At 39.1% G+C, this 21520-nt stretch overlaps 1 protein-coding gene across 1 annotated transcript in view; it reads left to right on the forward strand.

Moving 5' to 3' along the window:
- The first annotated feature begins 239 nt into the window (after nucleotides 1-239).
- The window catches only part of PLD5 (phospholipase D family member 5), a 489350-nt gene continuing 468069 nt past the window's right edge, over nucleotides 240-21520 (forward strand). The window contains exon 1 of the mRNA XM_030868579.2: nucleotides 240-555. Coding sequence (XP_030724439.1) covers nucleotides 367-555 — 189 coding nt within the window. The 5' untranslated portion in view covers nucleotides 240-366. The remainder of the gene's footprint in view (nucleotides 556-21520) is intronic.

The following is a 21520-nucleotide window of genomic DNA, read 5'->3' on the forward strand; positions in this document are numbered from 1 at the left end:
GCGCCAACCTGCAGGCGCGCGCCGCCCCTCCCCCCTCCCGCCGCCCCTCCCACTCCCACTCCCCCGCCCCCTCCCGCCGCACTCAGCCGGGGGCCGGCGCGCTGAGCGCCCACCCGGGACCGCAGCCGCCCGCACCTTGCGCCTACGCCTAGCTCGCGGCCTCCCTCCTGCCCCATCTTTCTCCTCTCCCTCCTCCCCTCCTTTCCTTCTCCTCCCCCTCCCTCCCCGTCCGCTTCACCCCGCCCTGCCCGCGCTCGGCTCCCCGCGCCCTGCCCGCGCCCGCTCGCTCCTCCCTCAGCCTCGGCCGGCTTCTCGCACGCCCATCCCGAGCTCGCTGCGCGCCGGCCGCCGCCTGGTCATGTCAGCATGGAGATCCGGCAGCACGAGTGGCTCTCGGCCTCCCCCCACGAGGGCTTTGAGCAGATGAGGCTGAAAAGCCGCCCCAAGGAGCCCTCGCCGAGCCTGACCCGAGTGGGCGCGAACTTCTACAGCAGCGTCAAGCAGCAGGACTACAGCGCCAGCGTCTGGCTCCGGAGGAAAGACAAGCTGGAGCACGTAAGCGCGGCTCGCTGCCCCGACCGCGGCCCTGCACCTGCCACACGCGCGCCCCTGGGCCGGGCGCGGGGAGCCCGCCGGCGGCCCGGCTTGGGGCCGGGGCGTCAGGGTCCTACGCCCGTCCGGGGCCTCTCCGGCACTTTCCTGCCGGGAAGGAGCGGGCTGCGGAGAGGGGAGGGGCGGGACGGGGCGGGGTTGTTCCCTTACGCACTGCCTGGCCCCGCACACCTCGACCTCTCCGGGCTTCCACTGCGGGCGGGGGGGGGGGGTCGTTCGCAGTGCGTTTGTGGGGTGAGCAATAAGGGGAACTGCCCCAGCGTGGCTCCAAGGAGCCGGTGTTGCACGGTAGTGGGCTTCAGAGGGGCGTTTGCTCGCGTCTTTGGGGCTATTTTACCCGGTCCAGAACTAACATGAACAAATCCGTAAAGTTGTCGCCGCTGGAATCCAGCCTGTGTCCGCGCAAGATCCATTCGAGTTTTCTGCAGCGTATCCTCTGGGATGAGCAGGTGGCGGTCCTCTCTACTTGCGCCCAGCTAGGGAGGGGTTTGCACATTGCAAGGAGAAACAGAGAAAGGAAGAGCAGGTCGCCCTGCTCCCGGGACTCGCCGCTGGAGGGTGGGGGCTGGCGAGCGGGGACCCCGTCTCCCAAAGAGTGCGTGTTTCGCCGGAAACGTTATTGGCGCTGGGGCCGAGCCCCTAGGCTCGCCATTCAGGAGAGAAAAAGTCCCTGTAAAACGGCGTTTAGTGGATTCACAGTATCAAATCTGACCCATCAGCATCTCCTTAACCAAATGTTAACATGAAACTAAGAGAGTTATCTCGAGGGCAGCACAGCTGGCTACAGAGAAAATGCCGTTTCTTTCTGCGGAGCTGCATAATCCAAATTGAGTCTGTTAATGGAATGTGGAGGTTTCCTTGTATTTGGGTCACATCGCCAATTATGATAGAAAGAACTTCTGGAACTCACACATCTACCGCCGCAAGGACCTACCCCTCCCCCGTCTCCTCCGCCCCCCACCCCCTACTCCGCGCGCTTCTCTTCTCTTGGGCATTTCAGCAGCAACTAGCTTCCCAGGAGGAAGAGGGCAAAGGAGTATTTCTCTTACCCAGTCTGAAAGGAAGGTCTTTGCCTTTTCTTTTAGGGCCTGATCAAGTCCGAAAGTGCAGGTTTAAAGATTTGAATTGGGGTGCATGCTGTCTTGTGTGTAGAGACAATATCAAATGGATGCCTCAGATCCTTAAGACTATGGAAGTAACTGAAGGAGATTTCTAGGATGCAAGTTGTTTGAAAGGCAGCAGTATCTGTTTAAAAATGCAGGCTCCACAATTAGCGAAGGAACCTGTGGTTATTAAAGAGGGGCAAATAGCATCTTCCTGTAATTTGGATCCTGATGTCGTTTTATGAGTACTAGGGAGAATGGTCTGCCCTTAGGATGGTGATAGAGTATGTCTTCATTTCAGTGTCACTCTGAATATGTGTTCATTTGCAGCTTGTGCTTTTAGCTGGTCTAGTTCCTTTATTTTCTTACTGAAAATCAATACTGCCAGCTTTTACGACTATGTCTCCTTGAGTCACAGACATTGCACACATTATACTTAAATGGTTTCTCACTTTTAGATTTTCACTGAAAGTATTAAGTCATACAGGGTGGGCCACGGCAGCCTCACCTTTGTGGATGAGTATAGGATGCTCAGTGCCTGCTGAGGGTTAGAGACCAAGGAAAGTGAGATCTGGTTGTTTGCACATAAGGATCTATGCTTTCTTCTTCACTCAGATGCTCCAAAATAGAACCTTGTACTTATTTTTTGAAAAATTACCTCTTTTGTTATTTAAATCAAAGTAACAGTTTTGTTTGCTTTCTCAAATACATATCATGAAACATATTCTGTTCTGATATTTTCCTGTACACTTGCTTTCAGTTAGAAAGGGGGCTTTGCTTCCAGTGACATTTTTTTGTGATATTCTCTTGCCCCTTTGAAACATCTACAAACACTTTAGTGAAATAATATTTATGAAAGTGCTATGGAAAATTAAATTAGCATAACAATGTAATTTTATTTTCATTCAAGCTCATCTGTCCTATGTTGTCTACACTACGATGTTTCAAGTAGTTTGATGTTAATTTCTAATTAGATATTTAAAATCTAAAAACCCATAACAAATATAACCCAGTATGTTATTGCCACACAAAGCATGAAAATATAATGTTGACTTTATGATGGACAACATTCTGAACACATGTGACACCTTCAGATTTAGATGTTGCAGAGATTAGGATGAGTGTATCATGTGAAATTCAAAGGTGATATATGGTAGTTTGACCCCTTTGATCTGTCTAATCAAATGGATGACTACCATTTTTATTATGTTAAAAAATGAATAATTATAATGGAGATCATATGCATGAGAACAGCCTACTGTTATTTTGCTCATGCTTTAAAAGCCAATCCAGTATTAAGGCCATAAATAAATTATGGCTTCAAATGGTACGCATATTCAGTCATCCCAATAACGGAGTGTGGACTCTGTCCAGACTTCAGAGGCATTGCTTAATCTGAAAGTCAATAACACAATGTAAAGTGACAGCTAGAGAATATATTTCCAATCAATTTGCTAAAAATGAGAATAGTTTACCTCTCCTTTTCTAGTTTAAAGGCTGCAGGACAAATCCCCAGATTGGACCAGAGAAAAGTGACAGAAATTGAATGATTAAGGATTGGAATACATTCAACCCATCTTTAAATTTTTTTTAACATCTTTATTGGAGTATAATCGCTTTACAATGGTGTGTTAGTTTCTGCTTTACAACAAAATGAATCAGTTATATATATATACATATGTTTCCATATCTCTTCCCTCTTGCGTCACCCTCCCTATCCCACCCCTCTAGGTGGTCACAAAGCCCCGAGCTGATCTCCCTGTGCTATGCGGCTGCTTCCCACTAGCTATCTATCTTATGTTTGGTAGTGTATATATGTCCATGCCACTCTCTCACTTTGTCACTGCTTACCCTTCCCCCTCCCCATATCCTCAAGTCCATTCTCTAGTAGGTCTCCTGTTGTTGGTTGGTTGATACTTAAGATGAATACCCATTAAGAATAAATGTATGTGAGGGAATTCTCCCATTCTTAAGTCATGATTAGAAGATACAAGGAAGTTATGTTTATACCGTGAATTCTAGATTTTGAACTCTACTTGTAAATTTCTGGAAAAAGTAAAATTTCTGGGCCCTGCGTAGAATGTTGTCTTATTAGCTGCAAATAGTGTCTTGGTTCTTAGAATCTTTCGCCTCCTGTTCAGCCTCATAACGCCAATGGCTTTAGAAGGCATTAGGTTTGGGAAACAATGGAAGTCTTATTCTCTGTAGGATCCCATATTTACTTTAGGTATAATGTAAAAGTGAAGGTTATGATCTAGCAAAGAAGAGGAGCATGGGGCCACTTTTTCAACTCTAACCCACTCTGCTCTGTCAGCCCTCCCTGGGGCTGGATCACTTTGAGAGTCACCATTTAATACAGTTTGGCTATCCCAGAGGACGGTGTAACATTAGGCTGGTGTCCTTTGGTGGTATATGCCTTGATTGACTTTTTTTTTTTTCCACAGAGTTAGAGAGTTGCAGTGGCTACTCCGCTAAGTCGCCTGGCCTGATGTCAGTTGTGTGTGTAGAAGTTCCTGATGCTGTTTATGGAGATGGGGGTGTCTTATTTTCTCTCCTGCGTGTTCAGTTAGCTTTTGCCACAGCGTGGTTAAGAGTGGGGCTCTGGTTAGATAGGCCTGGGCGAAGGACCCACAGTCACCAGGATGTACATTCACAGTCCTCCATAAGGAGTTGCAGGTTTACTGGGTGATTCAAGGAGACAGTCCATGCCTATACTCCAGTGATGCACAATCCCCTTATGGCAGGGGCTCAGTAAGTACTACAAAATAAATTTTTCTTCACTCTTCTCACTTGTGCAGGTTGGCAGGTGTCTTAGTTCAATCTGCTGTAACAGACTGGGTGGCTTTTAAACATTTATTTCTCACAGTTCTGGAAGCTGGGAAGTCCAAGATCAAGGCACAGGCAGATTTGGTGTCTGGTAGGGCCTGCTTCCTGGTTCATAGATAGCCGTCTTTTTGCTGAGTCCTCACGTGGTGGTGGTGGTGGTGGTGGTGGTGGTGGTGGTGGTGATGGTGATGGTGATGGGGGTGCTCTCTGAAGACTATCTTGTTCATGTGGACTCCAGCCTTATTACCTGATCACCTCTCAAAGGCCCCACCTCCAAATGCCAGCCTATTGAGGATTGGATTTCAACACGTGAATTCGGCTGGGGTGGAGGGGGGCATAAGCATCCAGATATCCAGTCCATAGCAGCAGGATATTTTCCACATCTTAGTTGCCTGGCCTGCTGGGAGCTCCATCCTGATACTTGTTTTCATGATTGTCAAGTCAGCTGAAGGGAAGCTCGTGAATCATGTGATGCCTTTCAGTACTTCTACCCAGAAGTGGTGCATCTATTTGACTCATGATAGTTGGCCAAAGAAAGTTTCCTGGCCAAGGCTTTCTTGAAAGGGGTGAGGAAGGTGCATTCAACCAACACCCAAAAGAAGGAGAAAGAGAACATCCATGACTAGCTCATAAGGATGACCATGAGACATAAAACTCTTAGCACAGCATATGGCCCGTGCTCAGTGCTCAACACACAATACCTATAGGTATAATTGCTACTCAGCTGTTGCCTGGCTGAGCCTGCACTCTCCACCCAAAGAGCTTCCAGATTTCATATTTGAGATCAGCCTGCCGGAATTATAGTTCTGGACCCAGAAGTGTATGGGTCTTCTTGTCAGCAAGGCCAGGTCACCATTCCTGGCCTGTTAAGTTGCCTCTTTGCCTGACTTCTGGTCCATTTTCTGGGGGCTTCTTTCCTGGGCCAGTGGGCCCCTGTTTGTTCCCTGCCTGGCCATTCTGAGGCTGACTTTTGTTCTCACTCTCTCTGTGGGCTCTGCTAGTGGAGACCAACTCCTTGCCCTGTCCCCAACTTCTGCTTTCCTTCCCAGCTTTGCGCTGGTGGTGATATTTATCTGCATGGTGGCTCAGAAAGCCTATTTAAAATGGAAAGAGAAAGCAGAAGAGAGAAACTGTAAAGAGTAGAAGACAGAATCCTTAATGTGCACACTTGTAGTGAGCCCTAGTGTCTTGCTTGGTTTAGTAAGTGCCTCACTAAAAAAAAAAAAAATTGTCTTCTCTAAGTGTGAATTTTCACACTTAAATAGAGTTTATGTTACCAGTGAATAGTAGATAAATGCCAAGTGCACACTTGCCTCCTGGAATAAATTATTCACATGATGAGCAAAGAAGAATAAATGGATTGGAGCAAACTTGGTCACCGTGGTCTAGGCTCATATTATGTAATGTTATTTATGTCCCACAGAGCAGATTCATGAAAGTAATTATACTCCACAGAGCAGATCAGTAAAGCACCAAAAGACAAAGTTCAACCTAAGGGAATGCATCTTTAAAATGTACCATTAAAAATCAACCAACTAACCAACGAAACAAACAAATGAACAAGGAGAAAATATCCTTTTTTATGTTTATGTATTTTTGGCCAGACTGGATAATTTTAGTCTGGCAAACATTTAAGAACATTAACATTTACCAGGATTATTTACTGTGACTTTAGATAAACAGAATAGGCTGAGGCAGAATTCTCTGCCTCTCTAACCCATGCGTCAAGAAATGAAAGTCTAGATGTCTCTTGAGTGTGTTCTAATGCATCAGTGTTGTGTCCATTATTGTATTTGTCATTACTTTAGGTGGCATATATTTATTCTACTAATGGACAGTGGGTTGACACTTCAGTTTGTTTTGAAGAAACTTTGACTTCTTTGAACTCTGTTGGGTATGGCTTATTGAGTTATTTTAACATAATCACTGTCAGTGATATATTAAATATATTTAACTTGAGAAGCTCAAGACTACTGAAGCTAAGATTCCTTTTTTCTTCCCTTCTTACATGTAATAGCCATTACCTATTTCCTCTGGCTAGTTTCTCTGAAAGTTTTCACTTCTCCTCACAGATTTCTGTATCTGTCTCAGGTTTAAGCCTATGTAACAGTTTCCAGTTCTTCTGTTCTGGCTCTAAAGGTCAAGAAATCTGATGAATCTTTTGAATTTCTGGAACAAGACAGTAACTATAATATGTTATGTTCTTGTACTGAATTGACTGATAGATGGCATAGTTAGGCAGAGAGAGAATTTGTGGTAAAGTAGCAACCCAGAGATGTTGCTTCAAGTGTATGTGTTGGGGACATTTAAAGTTACTGATTGTCTCAAATTCATACCTACAGAAATTGTGCTGTGAGAGTACAACATAAATGTTGAGTTACAGTTGAAATGCCACACAGTGGTTGTGAAGAGACAGACCTTTTTACCAAAAACGTATGTTTAAATTTTTCTCAGAAACAGAGACAAAAGAGCCCAGTTTCTAAAATCACAAATCAAGCTGTTAAGCAGGGCTTATGAAGCAGAATGAAGAACATGGGAAACTTTCCCAGGTGTACTTATGTACTTTGGAAAATCTCACTGATGCCGAACATATGAAGTGGGCCCAAGCTGGACTACCTGACTGGGTATCATGGGACTGGATGTCATGGCAATTGGGTGATAAATATGGTTTTTTATCCTCTAAAGTAGATGGTGAAACTTGTGAACATATTCTTTTTCTGAATTGAGCTATAATTGTGCTCCTGCCAATAAGTTGTTAGGGCTCTTACAGTTATAACATGAGGAATTAAATTGAGAAAATGGGACTCATTGAAGTAAAGAAAGCGCTAACTGACACACTCATCATCAACAGATATTTATTTAGAGTGACTTTTATGTGAAAGACACTTTGTTAGGAGATTATGAGGACTTTCATTCAACAAGCATTTATGTGATGTATACTGTGTTCCAAACAGTAGAGAGTATACAAAGACCAAAGCAAGTCTTTGCCCTCTCTCAAGATGCTTACAATTTTATAAATGTAGTTATAATATGATTACAGTGTTATGAATAATACAGAAAAATACAAAGTAGCATAAAACCCTGTCTTCAAAGGACTTGTTTAGACAAGGATAAAATAGGTAATGAATCCTGTCGTATATTGATTACATATTGTAACAAAGTTAAATTTATCCCAGTAATACAAAGTTGATATAAAATTCAAAAGTCAGTGTAATTTATCACATTAACAGAATGAAAGTAAACCCATATCTCAATAAATGAAGTAAAAGCGTTTGATGAAATTCTATACTTAGGCATGGTAAAATTCTCAACAAACTGGAAATAAAAGGAAACTTCATTATTCTGATAAAGAGTTTCTTTAAAAAGAATCATAGTTAATGGTGAAATATTTAAAAATATCTCCCTGGATAGTGAGGCATAGATGTCCGTCATCATCACTTCTGTTCACCATTGTACAGGAGGTCATAACCAATGCAGTAAGTCAAGAGTAAGAATTCAAAGGAAATAGTAAAATTGTCATTAGCAGATGACATTATTTTGTACATCTGAACAACATAAACTACAGATAACACTTAATGAATTAATAATGTCACTGGATTTATCATAGCCACTGGATACAAAGTTACTATACAAAATTAAATTATGAAAAAACAATTCCAAAATAAAACTAAAAACTGTTACCATCTACATTAGCATAAAAATATCAAATACTTAAGGAGATTGATAAGACTTCTTTTTAATTTTCTCCCAGATTGATCTATAGAGTAGATACAATTCCAATTAAAATTCCAACAAGTTTGTATATGTTGAAAAGTGATTCTAAAATTTGTATGAAAATGCAAAAGGCCAAGAATAGAGAAGACAATCTTGATGAAGAACAACTTAGTCGACTGTTTCCAGATAGCAAATCTAGATTAATTAAAGCAATGTGGTATCGGTGTAAGGATAATTGAATAGATCAATCAACAGAAAGTGCAGAAACAGACCTGTGTATATGTTATTATTGACAGGTTCTTGATTTATGACAAAAGTGACAGGCACAGAAGTGCACTGGGAAAAAGATGGTCTTTTGAAAAAATGGTGTTGAGTCAGTTGTATATCTGTATTAAAAAAATGTGGTTTCTCTTTCACGCTGTACACAAAGGTGTTCAAAGAAAGCTTCACCCTAGGCAAAGTTTTGTACTGGGTCTTAGGAGCCTAGGAAGAAGAGCTGCTGGATATAGGACTGGCCTGAACCAAGGCTTTTGAGTGGAATTTGGTCAACAAAAAGCCTGTTTGGAAGACCAGTGGGTGAACAAGTATGACTAGAGGGCAGGGTTTGTTTAAGTGAGCGTTGCGTGTGAAAACACCCGCAGTGGTAGATTAGGACGAGACCACGGAGGACTTGAGGATTTGAATTGTAATAATGCTGATGATGTTCAGCTTTATTCTGTAAGCAAACAGGAGGTATTTCAGTAGGCACTTCAGTTAGCAAGTCTGGGTTTCAGAAAACCTGCTGGTGGCTCGCAGTGTTGAGGAAGAAGAGCCTGACTGGCCGGGGGGGACCAGTGTAAATTCTCTTTCAGTGGTAGGGATAGGAAATAACAAAAGAGTATGGTGAAAAGTAGAAAAATCGAGGAACAGATGTAAGAAATATTGTGAAATGAGAGTTCATGGGGGGAGTTCCTTGGTGGTCTAGTGGTTAGGATTTGGTACTTTCACTACTGTGGCCCAGGTTCAATCCTGGTTGGGGAACTGAGATCCCACAAGTCGTGTCACATGCCCCCCCCCCGAAAAAAAAAAAACCCTGCTACTCCAGTAAACACACGAATGAAACAGCCTTATTAAAAAAGAAAAAAGAGTTCATGGGACTTGGTGCTTGACTGAATGTGGGGAGTCTGAGAAAGCTCATCCATTCAGCAAATATTTATTGAGTGCCAGCATGTCCCAGGAATTGTGATTGGCGTGATGGGTACAAGGATGAACAGGGAAAATTCCAGAGATGCCTTGAGAGTTGGAATTCTGCCTTACTCATCTTTGTATCTTGGACACAAGCCACTGTTATTGTCTTGATCCATATTATCAATATTATTATGATCATAATTAACTAACAGTCTAATTTCTGCTCTCTGCAAGGAGCTGAGCTTAAGGCTTGAGAAAATTCAAATGTCTGTGATTTGACATCAGGCCTTTGACATCAGGTTGCATATGGTCTAGTTCTCCAGAACTCAGCTTAAATGTTTTCACTTCTAAACCTAAAATCTGGTTAAATACCCCTTTTATGTTGTCCCATAACATCATGGGCAAGCATCTGTTATAGCACTTAATACACTGTTTTTTTTAAAATTGCCTGATTAATTGTCTATCTTTTGACCTCATTGGAAAAACTTGAGGACAACAGTGGTTTCTTATTTATAACAATGTACCCTTAATGCCCAGCACAGTGCCTGGTAGACATCCAATACTGACTGACTTGACTGTTGAAACAATGAATGAATGAATATGTGCTAGGGAGGCAGGACTTATACACAAGTGAAAGAATGAGGTGGCATACACTACTTACGCTACTTGACAGACAGATGCTAAGATGTTAAATGCAACAAGAGTTCAGTGGAAAGAAACACCAGAAGCTCCATGAGAAACTCCTGAAAAGGGTTATGATTAAACGTCTGCTGGAGAAGATAACAGACAAGGCTGTATCTAAACCATCTGTAGTTTGTTTGAGATTCTATCCAGTTTTTTTTTTTTTTTTTGTGGTATGTGGGCCTCTCACTGTTGTGGCCTCTCCCGTTGTGGAGCACAGGCTCCAGACGCACAGGCCCAAAGGCCATGGCTCACGGGTCCAGCCGCTCCGCGTCACGTGGAATCCTCCTGGACCGGGGCACGAACCCGTGTCCCCTGCATCAGCAGGCGGACTCTCAACCACTGCGCCACCAGGGAAGCCCTATCCAGTTTTTTTAAGACCTGGGAAGTGAGAGTTTTAGGGACACTTTAGTGACCTATTCCAATATCTAATGCTATTGTTTACATGAATTCTTTTTTATAGTTTTTATTTCTATATGTCTTTGTTTTTATTAGTCAAGAAGAATATTAATTTTTAAATTTTTCACAAGTACTTTGGTCTAACTTTTTGCCATGTCTAAATCTGCTGGTTCATTATTTGGCCTCTGCCCTGTTCTGGCTGAGTGCACTTGATCAGAGATTGTGAGATTACTCTACAGCAGGGAATGTGTCAAAACTGCCAAAATCCCCTTAAAGACCTGCCATTCTTGATCATTAAGAATCTCCTACTATGACTTCCTGACTTGTCTGTTTCCAAACTTTTTTCATTCCCTAAGTTCTTCTCGCTGCAATCCATGACTTGTGCACACGTTGCTTAAAACCTGTCCTGTAAGATTCCTAATACATCTTTTTTTGAAAAATAAACTTTTATTTTGGAATAACTTTAGATTTATGGAAAAGTTGTAGAGATAGTAGAGGCATTTCCTATACATACCTCAACCCAGTTTCCCTTAGTGTTAAATTCCAAACTCCAGACTTCATTAGAATTTCACCAGTTTTTAATTAATGTCCTTTTTCTGTTCTAAGATCCAATCCAAGATAACACATTGCATTTAGTTGTCCTGTGTCCTTACTCAGCCTCTGGTCTGTGATAGTTTCTCAGGCTTTCCTCATTTTTTATGGCCTTGACAGTTTTTGTTTTCAGCCTAATTGAGGTATAATTGACTAATAAAATTGTAAGGTATTTAAAGGTTTCCCGCCATTGAGTTAATGAAAACATCCATCACCTCATATATTTATTTTTGTGTGTGTGTGTGTGAGAACATTTAAGTTCTATTCTGTAAGCGAAAGTTCAATTATATCACAGTATTGTCATTGGTAATCACTATGTTTATATTGATCTTCAGACCTTATTCATCTTATAACTGAAAGTTTACACTTTTACCAACCTTTCCTTATTTTCCCCATTCCGCAGGCCTTGGCAACCACTTTTTTACTCTCTGAGTATATGAGTTTGAGTGTTTTTTTTTTTTTTAGCTTTTACGTATAAGTGATATCATGTAGTATTTGTCTTTCTCTGGCTTACCTTACTTAGCATAATTCCCTCAAGTTCCTCCATATTGTTGCAAATGAAAGGATTTCCTTTTTACTCATGGCTGAATAATATTCTATATATTTGTATATCACATCTTATGTATTCATTCATCTGCTTATGGACGCTTAGGTTCTTTTCACATCATGGCTATTGGAATTAATGCTGCAGTGATCATGGAAGTGCAGATATCTCTTCAATATCCTGTTTTCATTTCCTTTGGGTAAATACTCAGAAGTGAGATTGCTAGATCATACGGTAGTTGCATTTTTAACTTTTTGAGGAGTTTGCATACTGTTTCCCATAGAGGCTGTACCAATTTATATTCCCACCAATAGTGCTGTAGTATTTCCTTTTCTCCGTATGTTTACTAGCACTTGTTATTTGTTGTCTTTTTTATTATAGTCATTCTAACAGGTGTTAGGTGATATCCCATTCTGGTTTTAATCTGCATTTCCCTGATGATTAGTGATGTTGAGCATATTTTCATTTATCTTTTGGCCATCTGTATGTCTTCTTAGGAAAAATGTCTATTCAGATACTCTGCCCATTTTTTAAAGAGTTGTTTGTTCTTTGCTGTTGAGTTGTATGAATTCTTTGGTTATTAACTCTTTATCAGATATATGATTTGCAAATATTTTCTCCCATTTGGTAGGTTGCTTTTTCATTTTGTTGATGGTTTCCTTGCTGTGCAGAAGCTTTTTAGTTTGATGTAGTCCCACTTGTTTATTTCTGCTTTTGATGCCTTTGCCTTTGATGTCAAATTGAAAACATTATCACCAAGACAGATGTCGTGGAGCTTACAGCCTATGTTTTCTTCTAGAAGTTTTATGATTTCAGGTTTTGCATTCAAATCTTTAATCCATTTTCAATTATTTTTGTGTATAGTGGTCCAGTTTCATTCTTTTGCATGTGGCTGGCCAATTTCCCTAACACCATTTATTGAAGAGACTGTACTTTCCCCAGTGTACAGTCTTGGCTTCTTTGTCTTAAATTAACTGACCACATATGCATGGGTTTATTTCTGGGCTCTCTGTTCTGTTCTGTTGATCTATGTGTCCGCTTTTATGCCAACACCATACTGTTTTGGTTAGTATAGCTTTGTAAAATAATTTGAAATCAGGGAGTGTGCTCTTTCTTTCTCAAATTGATTTGGCTATTTGGGGTCTTCTGTGGTTCCTTATGCATTTTAGGATTCTTCTCTTTGAAAAATGCTATTGGAATTTTGATAGGGATTGCTTTGAATCTGTAGATTTCTTTGGGTTGAGTGGACATTTTAACAATGTTAATTCTTCCAATCTATGAGCATGGAATAGCTTTCCATTTACTTGTGTCTTCTTCAGTTTCTTTCAACAGTGTCTTATAGATTTCAGTGTATAGGTGTTTCACCTCCTTGGTTAAATTTATTCCTAGGTATTTTATTCTTTTGGCTGTGATTATAAATGAGATTGTTCTCTTAATTTCTCTTTCTGTTAGCTCATTGTTACTGTATATAAACATAACAGATTTTTGTTTGTTGATTTTGTACCCTGCAACTTAACTGTATTTGTTTATTTCTAACAGTTTTTTGGTGGAGTCCCTGTAGTTTTCTATATATAATATCATGTCATCTGCAGATAGAGACAATTTTACTTCTTCCTTTCCAATATAGATGCATTTTATTTCTTTTTCCTGCCTAATTGCTGTGGCTAGGACTTCCAATACTGTTTTGAATAAAAGTGCTGAGAGTGGCCATCCTTGTTTCTATTCCTGTTCCTGCTCTTAGAAGAAAGAGCAATTCTAATTTTATTTATTTTAGTTCTCTACCTTTTTTCTTGGTAAGTCTGCCTAAAGATTTGTCTATTTTGTTTATCTTTTCAAAAAACCAGCTCTTAGTTTCTTTGATCTTTTCTATTGTCTTTTTAGTGTCTATTTCATTTGTTTCCATTCTGTTATTTGTTATCTCCTTTCTTCTATTAACTTTGGATTCAGTTCCTTTTCTAGTTCCTTGAGGAGTAAAGTTAGGTTGTTTATTTGAGATCTTTCTTCTTTTTTAATGTAGACATTTACTGTTATGAACTTCCTTCTAAAACTGCTTTTGCTGCATCACATAAGCTTTGATATGTTGTATTTCCTTTTCATGTGTCTCAATATAGTTTGATTTCCTTTTTTCAAAAAAATTTATTTTATATTGGAGCATAGTTGATTAACAATGTTGTGTTAATTTCAGGTGTATAGCAAAGTGATTCAGTTATACATGTATCTATTCCTTTTCAAATTCTTTTCCCATTTAGGTTATTACAGAATACTGAGCAGTGTTCCCTGTGCTATACAGTAGGTCCTTGTTGGTTATCTATTTTAAATATAGTAGTGAGTACATGTCAATCCCGAACTCCCAATCTATCCTTTCCCCCCACCAACCTTCCTCCCTGGTAACCATAACTTCCTTCTCTAAGTCTGTGAGTCTATTTCTGTTTTGTAAATAAGTTCATTTGTATCATTTTTTTTAGATCCTGCATATAAGCGATGTCATATGATATTTGTCTTTCTCTGACTTGCTTCACTTAGTATGATAATCTCCAGTTCCGTCCATGTTGCTGCAGATGGCATTATTTCATTCTTTTTAAAGGCTGAGTAATATTCCATTGTGTATATGTACCACATCTTCATCCATTCATCTTTCGATGGCTATTGTAAACAGCACTGCAATGAGTATTGGGGTGCATGTATCCTTTTAAACCATGTTTTCCTCTGGATATATGCCCAGGAGTGGGATTGCTGTATCATATGGTAGCTCTATTTTTAGTTTTTTAAGAAACCTCCATACTGTTCTCCATAGTGGCTGTACCAATTTACATTGCCACCAACAGTGTAGCAGGGTTCCTTTTTCTCCACACCTCTTCAACATTTATTGTTTGTAGACTTTTGGATGATGGCCATTCTAACTGGTGTGAGGTGATATCTCATTGTAGTTTTGATTTGCATTTCTCCAGTAATTAGTGATATTGAGCATCTTTTCGTGTACCTCTTGGCCGTCTGTATGTCTTCTTTGGAGAAATACCTATTTAGGTCTTCTGCCCATTTATTTATTTATTTTTGAGCCACATGAGCTGTTTGTAAATTCTGGAGACTAATCCACTATCAGTTTCATCTTTTGCAGAATATTTTCTCCCATTCTGTGGGTTGTCTTTCGTTTTGTCTGTGGTTTCCTTTGCTTTGAAAAAGCTTTTGCATTTAATTAGGTTCCATTTGTTTATTTTTGTTTTTATTTCCATTACTCTAGGAAGTGGATTGAAGAAGGTATTGCTGCGATTTATGTCAAAGAGGGTTCTATGTTTTCCTTTAAGAGTTTTATAGTATCCGGTGTTACTTTTAGGTCTGTAATCCATTTGGAGTTTATTTTGTGTATGGTGTTAAAGAATGTTCTAATTTCATTTTTTCACATGTGGCTGTCCAGTTTTCACAGCATCATTTATTGAAGAGACTGTTTTACCTCAGTTATATAGTCTTGCCTCCTTTATTGTAGATTAATTGGCCATAGGTGCCTGAGTTTATTTTTGGGCTTTCTATACTGTTACATTGATCTATATTTCTGTTCTTATGCCAGTATAATACTACTTTGATGACTGTAGCTTTGTAGTGTAGTCTGGAGTCAGGGAGCCTGATTCCTCCAGCTCCATTTTTCTTTCCCAAGATTGCTTTGGCTATTCATGGTCTTTTGTGTCTCTGTACAAATTTAAGATTTTATGTTTTAGTTCTGTGAAAAATGCCATTGGTAATTTGATAGGGATTGCATTGCATCTGTAGATTGCCTTGGGTAGTATAGTCATTTTGACAATATTGATTCTTCCAATCCAAGAATATGGTATATCTCTCCATCTGTTTGTGTCATCTTCCACCTTTTTCATCAGTGTCTTACAGTTTTCGGAGTATGGGTTGTTTGTCTCCTTAGGTAAGTTTATTCCTAGGTATTTTATTATTTTTGATGTGATGGTAAATGGGATTGTTTCCTTAATTTCTCTTTCTGATCTTTCATTGTTGGTTTATAGAAATGCTACAGATATCCAGCAACTTTACCAAATTCATTGATGAACTCTTAATAGTTTTCTGGTGGCATCGTTAGGATTTTCTATGTATAGTATCATGTCATCTGCAAACAGTGACAGTGTTACTTCTTCTTTTCCAATTTGGGTTTCTTTTATTTCTTTCTTTTTTTTGAATTTTATTTTATTTTTATACAGCTGGTTCTTATTAGCTATCTATTTTAAACAAATTAGTGTATATATGTCAATCCCAATCTCCCAATTCATCCCATGACCACCCCTCCCCTACCCCGCTTTCCCCCCTTGAGTCCATATGTTTTTCCTCTACATCTGTGTCTCTATTTCTGCCTTGCAAAGCAGTTCATCTCTACCATTTTTTAAGATTCCACATATGCGTTAATATATGATATTTGTATTTCCCTTTCTGACTTACTTCACTCTGTATGACAGTCTCTAGGTCCATCCACGTCTCTACAAATGACCCAATTTCGTTCCTTTTTATGGCTGCGTAATATTCCATTGTATATATGTACCACATCTTCTTTATCCATTTGTCTGTCGATGGGCGTTTAGGTTGCTTCCATGACCTGGCTATTGTAAATAGTGCTGCAGTGAACATTGGGGTGCATCTGTCTTTTTGAATTATGGTTTTCTCTGGGTATGTTCCTAGTAGTGAGATTACTGGGTCATATGGTAATTCTATTTTTAGTTTTTTAAGGAACCTCAGTACTGTTCTCCATAGTGGCTGTATCAACTTACATTCCCACCAACAGTGCAAGAGGGTTCCCTTTTCTACATACCCTCTCCAGCATTTGTTGTTTGTAGATTTCTGATTATGTACATTCTAACCGGTGTGAGGTGATACCTCATTGTAGTTTTGACTTGCATTTCTCTAATAATTAGTGATGTTGGACATCTTTTCATGTGCCTCTTGGCCATCTGTATGTCTGCTTTGGAGAAATGTCTACTTAGGTCTTCCACCCATTTTTGGATTGGATTGTTTGTTGGTTTGATATTGAGCTGCATGAGCTGTTTATATATTTTGGAGAGTAATCCATTGTCTGTTGATTCGTTTGCAAATATTTTCTCCCATTTTGAGGGTTGTCTTTTCGTCTTGTTTATAGCTTCCTTTGCTGTGCAAAAGCTTTTAAGATTCATTAGGTCCCATTTGTTTATTTTTGTTTTCATTTCCATTACTCTAGGAGGTGGATCAAAAAAGAACTTGCTGTGTTATGTCAAAGAGTGTTCTTCCTATGTTTTCCTCTAAGAGTTTTATAGTGTCTGGTCTTACATTTAGTCTGTAATCCATTTTGAGTTTATTTTTGTGTATGGTGTTAGGGAGTGTTCTAATTTCATTCCTTTACATGTAGCTGTCCAGTTTTCCCAGCACCACTTATTGAAGAGACTGTCTTTTCTCCATGGTATATCCTTGTCTCCTTTATCATAGATTAGTTGACCATAGGTGTGCGGGTTTACCTCTGGGCTTTCTATCATGTTCCATTGATCTGTATTTCTGTTTTTGTGCCAGTAGCATATTATCTTGATTACTGTACCTTTGTAGTATAGTCTGAAGTCAGGGAGTCTGATTCCTGTAGCTCTGTTTTTTTCCCTCAAGATTGCTTTGGCTATTCAGTGTCTTTTGTGTCCCCATACAAATTTTAAGATTTCTTCTTCTAGTTCGGTAAAAAATGCCATTGGTAATTTGATAGGGATTGCATTGAATCTGTACATTTCCTTGGGCTGTATAGTCACTTTCACAATATTGATTCTTCCAATCCAGGAACATAGTATATCTCTCCAACTGTTTGTATCATCTTTAATTTCTTTCAGCAGTGTCTTATAGTTTGCTGCATACAGGTCTCTTGTCTCCCTAGGTAGATATATTCCTAGGTATTTTATTCTATTTGTTGCAGTGGTAAATGGGAGTGTTTTCTTAATTTCTCTTTCCGATTTTTCATCATTAGTGTATAGGAATGCAAGAGATTTCTGTGCATTAATTTTGTATCCTGCGACTTTACCAAATTCATTGATTAGCTCTAGTAGTTTTCTGGTGGCATCTTTAGGATTATCTATGTATAGTATCACGTCATCTGCAGTGACAGTTTTACTTCTTCTTTTCCAATTTGTGTTCTTTTTATTTCTTTTTCTTTTCTGATTGCCGTGGCTAGGACTTCCAAAACTATGTTGAATAATAGTGGTGAGAATGGACATCCTTGTCTTGTTCCTGATCTTAGAGGAAATGCTTTCAGTTTTTCACCATTGAGAACGATGTTTGCTGTGGATTTGTCATATATGGCCTTTATTATGTTGAGGTAGGTTCCCTCTGTGCCCACTTTCTGGATAGTTTTTTTTTATCATAAATGGGTGTTGAATTTTGTCAGAAGCTTTTTCTGCATCTATGGAGATGATCATATGGTTTTTCTTCTTCAATTTGTTAATATGGTGTATCAGATTGATTGATTTTGCATATACTGAAGAATCCTTGCATCCCTGGGATAAATCCCACTTGTTCCTGGTGTGTGATCTTTTTAATGTGTTGCTGGATTCTGTTTGCTAGTATTTTGTTGAGGATTTTTGCAACTATATTCATTAGTGATACTGGTCTATAATTTTCTTTTTCTGTAGTATCTCTGTCTGGTTTGGGTATCAGGGTGAGGGTGGCCTCATAGAATGAGTTTGGGAGTGTCCCTTCCTCTGCAGTTTTTTGGAAGAGGTTGAGAAGGATTGGTGTTAGCCCTTCTCTAAATGTTTGATAGAATTCACCTGTGTTTACTGTGATGTTGGACATATATTTGATTCTTAGTAAAGATTTCTTAAACTTAGTTTAAAAACATTTTTTTTTTTTTACTGTAAATACAGAAGTTAAGATGATGGCTTTCTTTTATAGTCACTAAAGAGGAACTATGTCTTTTATATTTGTCTTGGAAAATACTTCTCTGTAGTGTTCATAAAGTACTATATTCCTAGGAAAAGAAAAGAAAAAGAATTCACCTGTGAAGCCATTTGGTCCTAGACTTTTGTTTGTTGGAAGATTTTTAATCACAGTTTCATTACTTGTGATTGGTCTGTTCATATTATCTATTTCTTCCTGGTTCAGTCTTGGAAGGTTTTACCTTTCTATGAATTTGTACATTTCTTCAGCTTGTCCATTTTATCAGCATATATTTGCTTGTAATAATTTCTTATGATCCTGTGTGTTTCTGTGGTGTCTGTTGTGACTTCTCCTTTTTTATTTCCAATTTTATTGATTTGAGTCATCTCCTTCTTTTTCTTGAGTCTGGCTAAAGGTTTATCAATTTTAGTTATCTTCTCAAAGAAGCACCTTTTAATTTTATTGCTCTTGTTTTTTGTTTCTAATTTATTTCTGCTCTGATCTTTATGATTTCTTTCCTTGTACTAACTTTGGGTTTTGTTTGTTCTTCTTTCTCTAGTTCCTTTAGGTGTAAGGTTAGATTGTTTGTTCCAGAGTTTTCTCATTTCTCTATGTAGGATTATATTGCTATAAACTTCCCTCTTAGAACTGCTTTTGCTGCATTCCATACATTTTGGATCATTGTGTTTTCATTGTAATTTGTCTCTAGGTATTTTTTGATTTCCTCTTTGATTTCTTCAGTTATCTGTTGGTTATTTAGTTACGTATTGTTTAGCCTCCATGTATTTGTGTTTTTTACGTTTTTTCCCCTGTAATTTATTTCTAATCTCATAGTGTTGTGGTTGGAAAAGATGCTTGATATGATTTTAATTTTCTTAAATTTACCAAGGCTTGCATTGTGGCCCAGCATATTGTCAGTCCTGGTGAATGTTCCAAGTGCCCCTCAGAGGAATATGTATACTGCTGCTTTTGGATGGAATGCTCTATAAATATCCATTGTCTGGTCTAATGTGTCATTTAAAGCCTGTGTTTCCTTATTGATCTTCTATCTGTATAATCTGTCCATTGACGAAAGTAGAGCTTTAAAAGTCCCCCACTATTATTGTGTTACTGTTTATTTCTCCTTTTATGACTGTTAGTATTTGCCTTATATGTTGTGGTGCTCCTCTGTTGCCTGCATACATATTTACAATTGCTATATCTTCTACTTGGATTGATCCCTTGATCATTATATACTGTCCTTCTTTGTTTCTTATAACAGTCTTTATTTTGAAGTCTATTTTATATGATATGAGTATTGCTATTCTAGCTTTCTTTTGATTTCCATTTGCATGGAATACCTTTTTCCATCCCCTAACTTTCAGTCTGTATGTGTCCCTAGATCTGAAGTGGGTCTCTTGCAGACAGAATATATACAGGTGTTGTTTTTGTATCCATTCCACCAGCCTGTGTCTTTTGGTTGGAGCATTTAATCCATTTACATTTAAGGTAATTATTGATATGTATTTTCCTATTGCCAGTTTCTTAATTGTTTTAGTTTTTTTTTTTTTTTCTTTTTTTTGCGGTACGCAGACCTCTCACTGTTGTCGCCTCTCCTGCTGTGGAGCATAGGCTCCAGACACGCAGGCTCAGCGGCCATGGCTCACCGGCCCAGCCACTCCACGGCATGTGGGATCTTCCCGGACTGGGACATGAACCTGTGTCCCCTGCATCGACAGGTGGACTCTCAACCACTGCGCCACCAGGGAAGCCCTTTTGGATTTTTTTTTTTTGTAGGTCTTTTATCTTCCCTTCCTCTTTTGTTTTCTTCTCTTGTGATTTGATGTCTAACTTTAGTACTGTTTGTGGATTTCTTTTCCTTTTTTATGTGTGTATCTATTTTAGATTTTTGATTTGTGGTTACCAAGAGTTTTTGATATAGCAGTCTATCAAAGATTGTTTTAAGTTGCTGGTCTTTTAATTTTGAATGCATTTCCAGTATCCTGCATTTGTGCTCTTTTCTTCTCAGAATTGCTTGTTTTGATATCATATTTTTGTTCAGACAGTTTCCTACATTTACTTTATGTTTGCCTTAACCAGTGAGCTTTCCCACTTTTAATTTTCTTGTTTCTAGTTGCCTTTTCTTTTCCATTAGAGAAGTTCCTTTAGTATTTGTTGCAAAGCTGGCCTGGTGGTGGTGAATCTTCTTAGCTTTTGTCTGTAAGGCTTTTGATTCCTCTGTTGAATCTGAATGAAGGCCTTGTTGTGTAGAGTATTCTTGGTAGTAGCTTCTTCCCTTTTATTGCTTTAAATATATCATGCCTCTCCCTTATGGCCTGGAGAGTTTCTGCTGAGAAATCACTGACAACCTTATGGCAGTTCCCTTCTATGTTATTTGTTGCTTTTCCCTTGTTGCTTTTAATAATCTTTCCGTGCCTTTAATTTTTGTCAGTTTGATTACTGTGTGTCTTGACGTGTTCCCCCTTGCGTCAGTCCTACCTGGGACTCTCTGTGCCTCCTGGACTTGGGTGACTGGTTCCTTTCCCATGTTAGGGAAGTTTTCAGCTATTATTTCTTCAAATATTTTCTCAGGTCCTTTATCTCTCTCTTCTCCTCCTGGGACCCCTATAATGTGAATGTTGGTGCATTTAATGTTGTCCCAGAGGTCTCTTAGACTCTCCTCATTTCTTTACATTCTTTTTTCTTTATTCTGTTCTGTGGCAGTGATTTCCACCATTCTGTCTTCCAGCTCAGTTATCTGTTCTTCTGCCTCAGTTACTCTACTATTGAATTCTTCTAGCTGTAGAAGAAAAAAACTGCATTTTTCATTTCAGGTAGTTTATTGTTCCTCTCTGTTTGTTCTTTTATTTCTCCCAGGTCTTTCTTAAACATTTCTTGTATGTTCTCAATCTGTGCCTCCATTCTTTTTCTGAGATCTTGGATTATCTCCACTATCATTACTCTGAATTCTTTTTCCTGTAGTTTGCCTATCTCCACTTCAGTTGGTTATTTTTCTGGAGTTTTATCTTGTTCC

The sequence above is a fragment of the Globicephala melas genome, chromosome 1 (assembly GCF_963455315.2).
Source record: "Globicephala melas chromosome 1, mGloMel1.2, whole genome shotgun sequence".
Classification (NCBI taxonomy): domain Eukaryota; kingdom Metazoa; phylum Chordata; class Mammalia; order Artiodactyla; family Delphinidae; genus Globicephala; species Globicephala melas.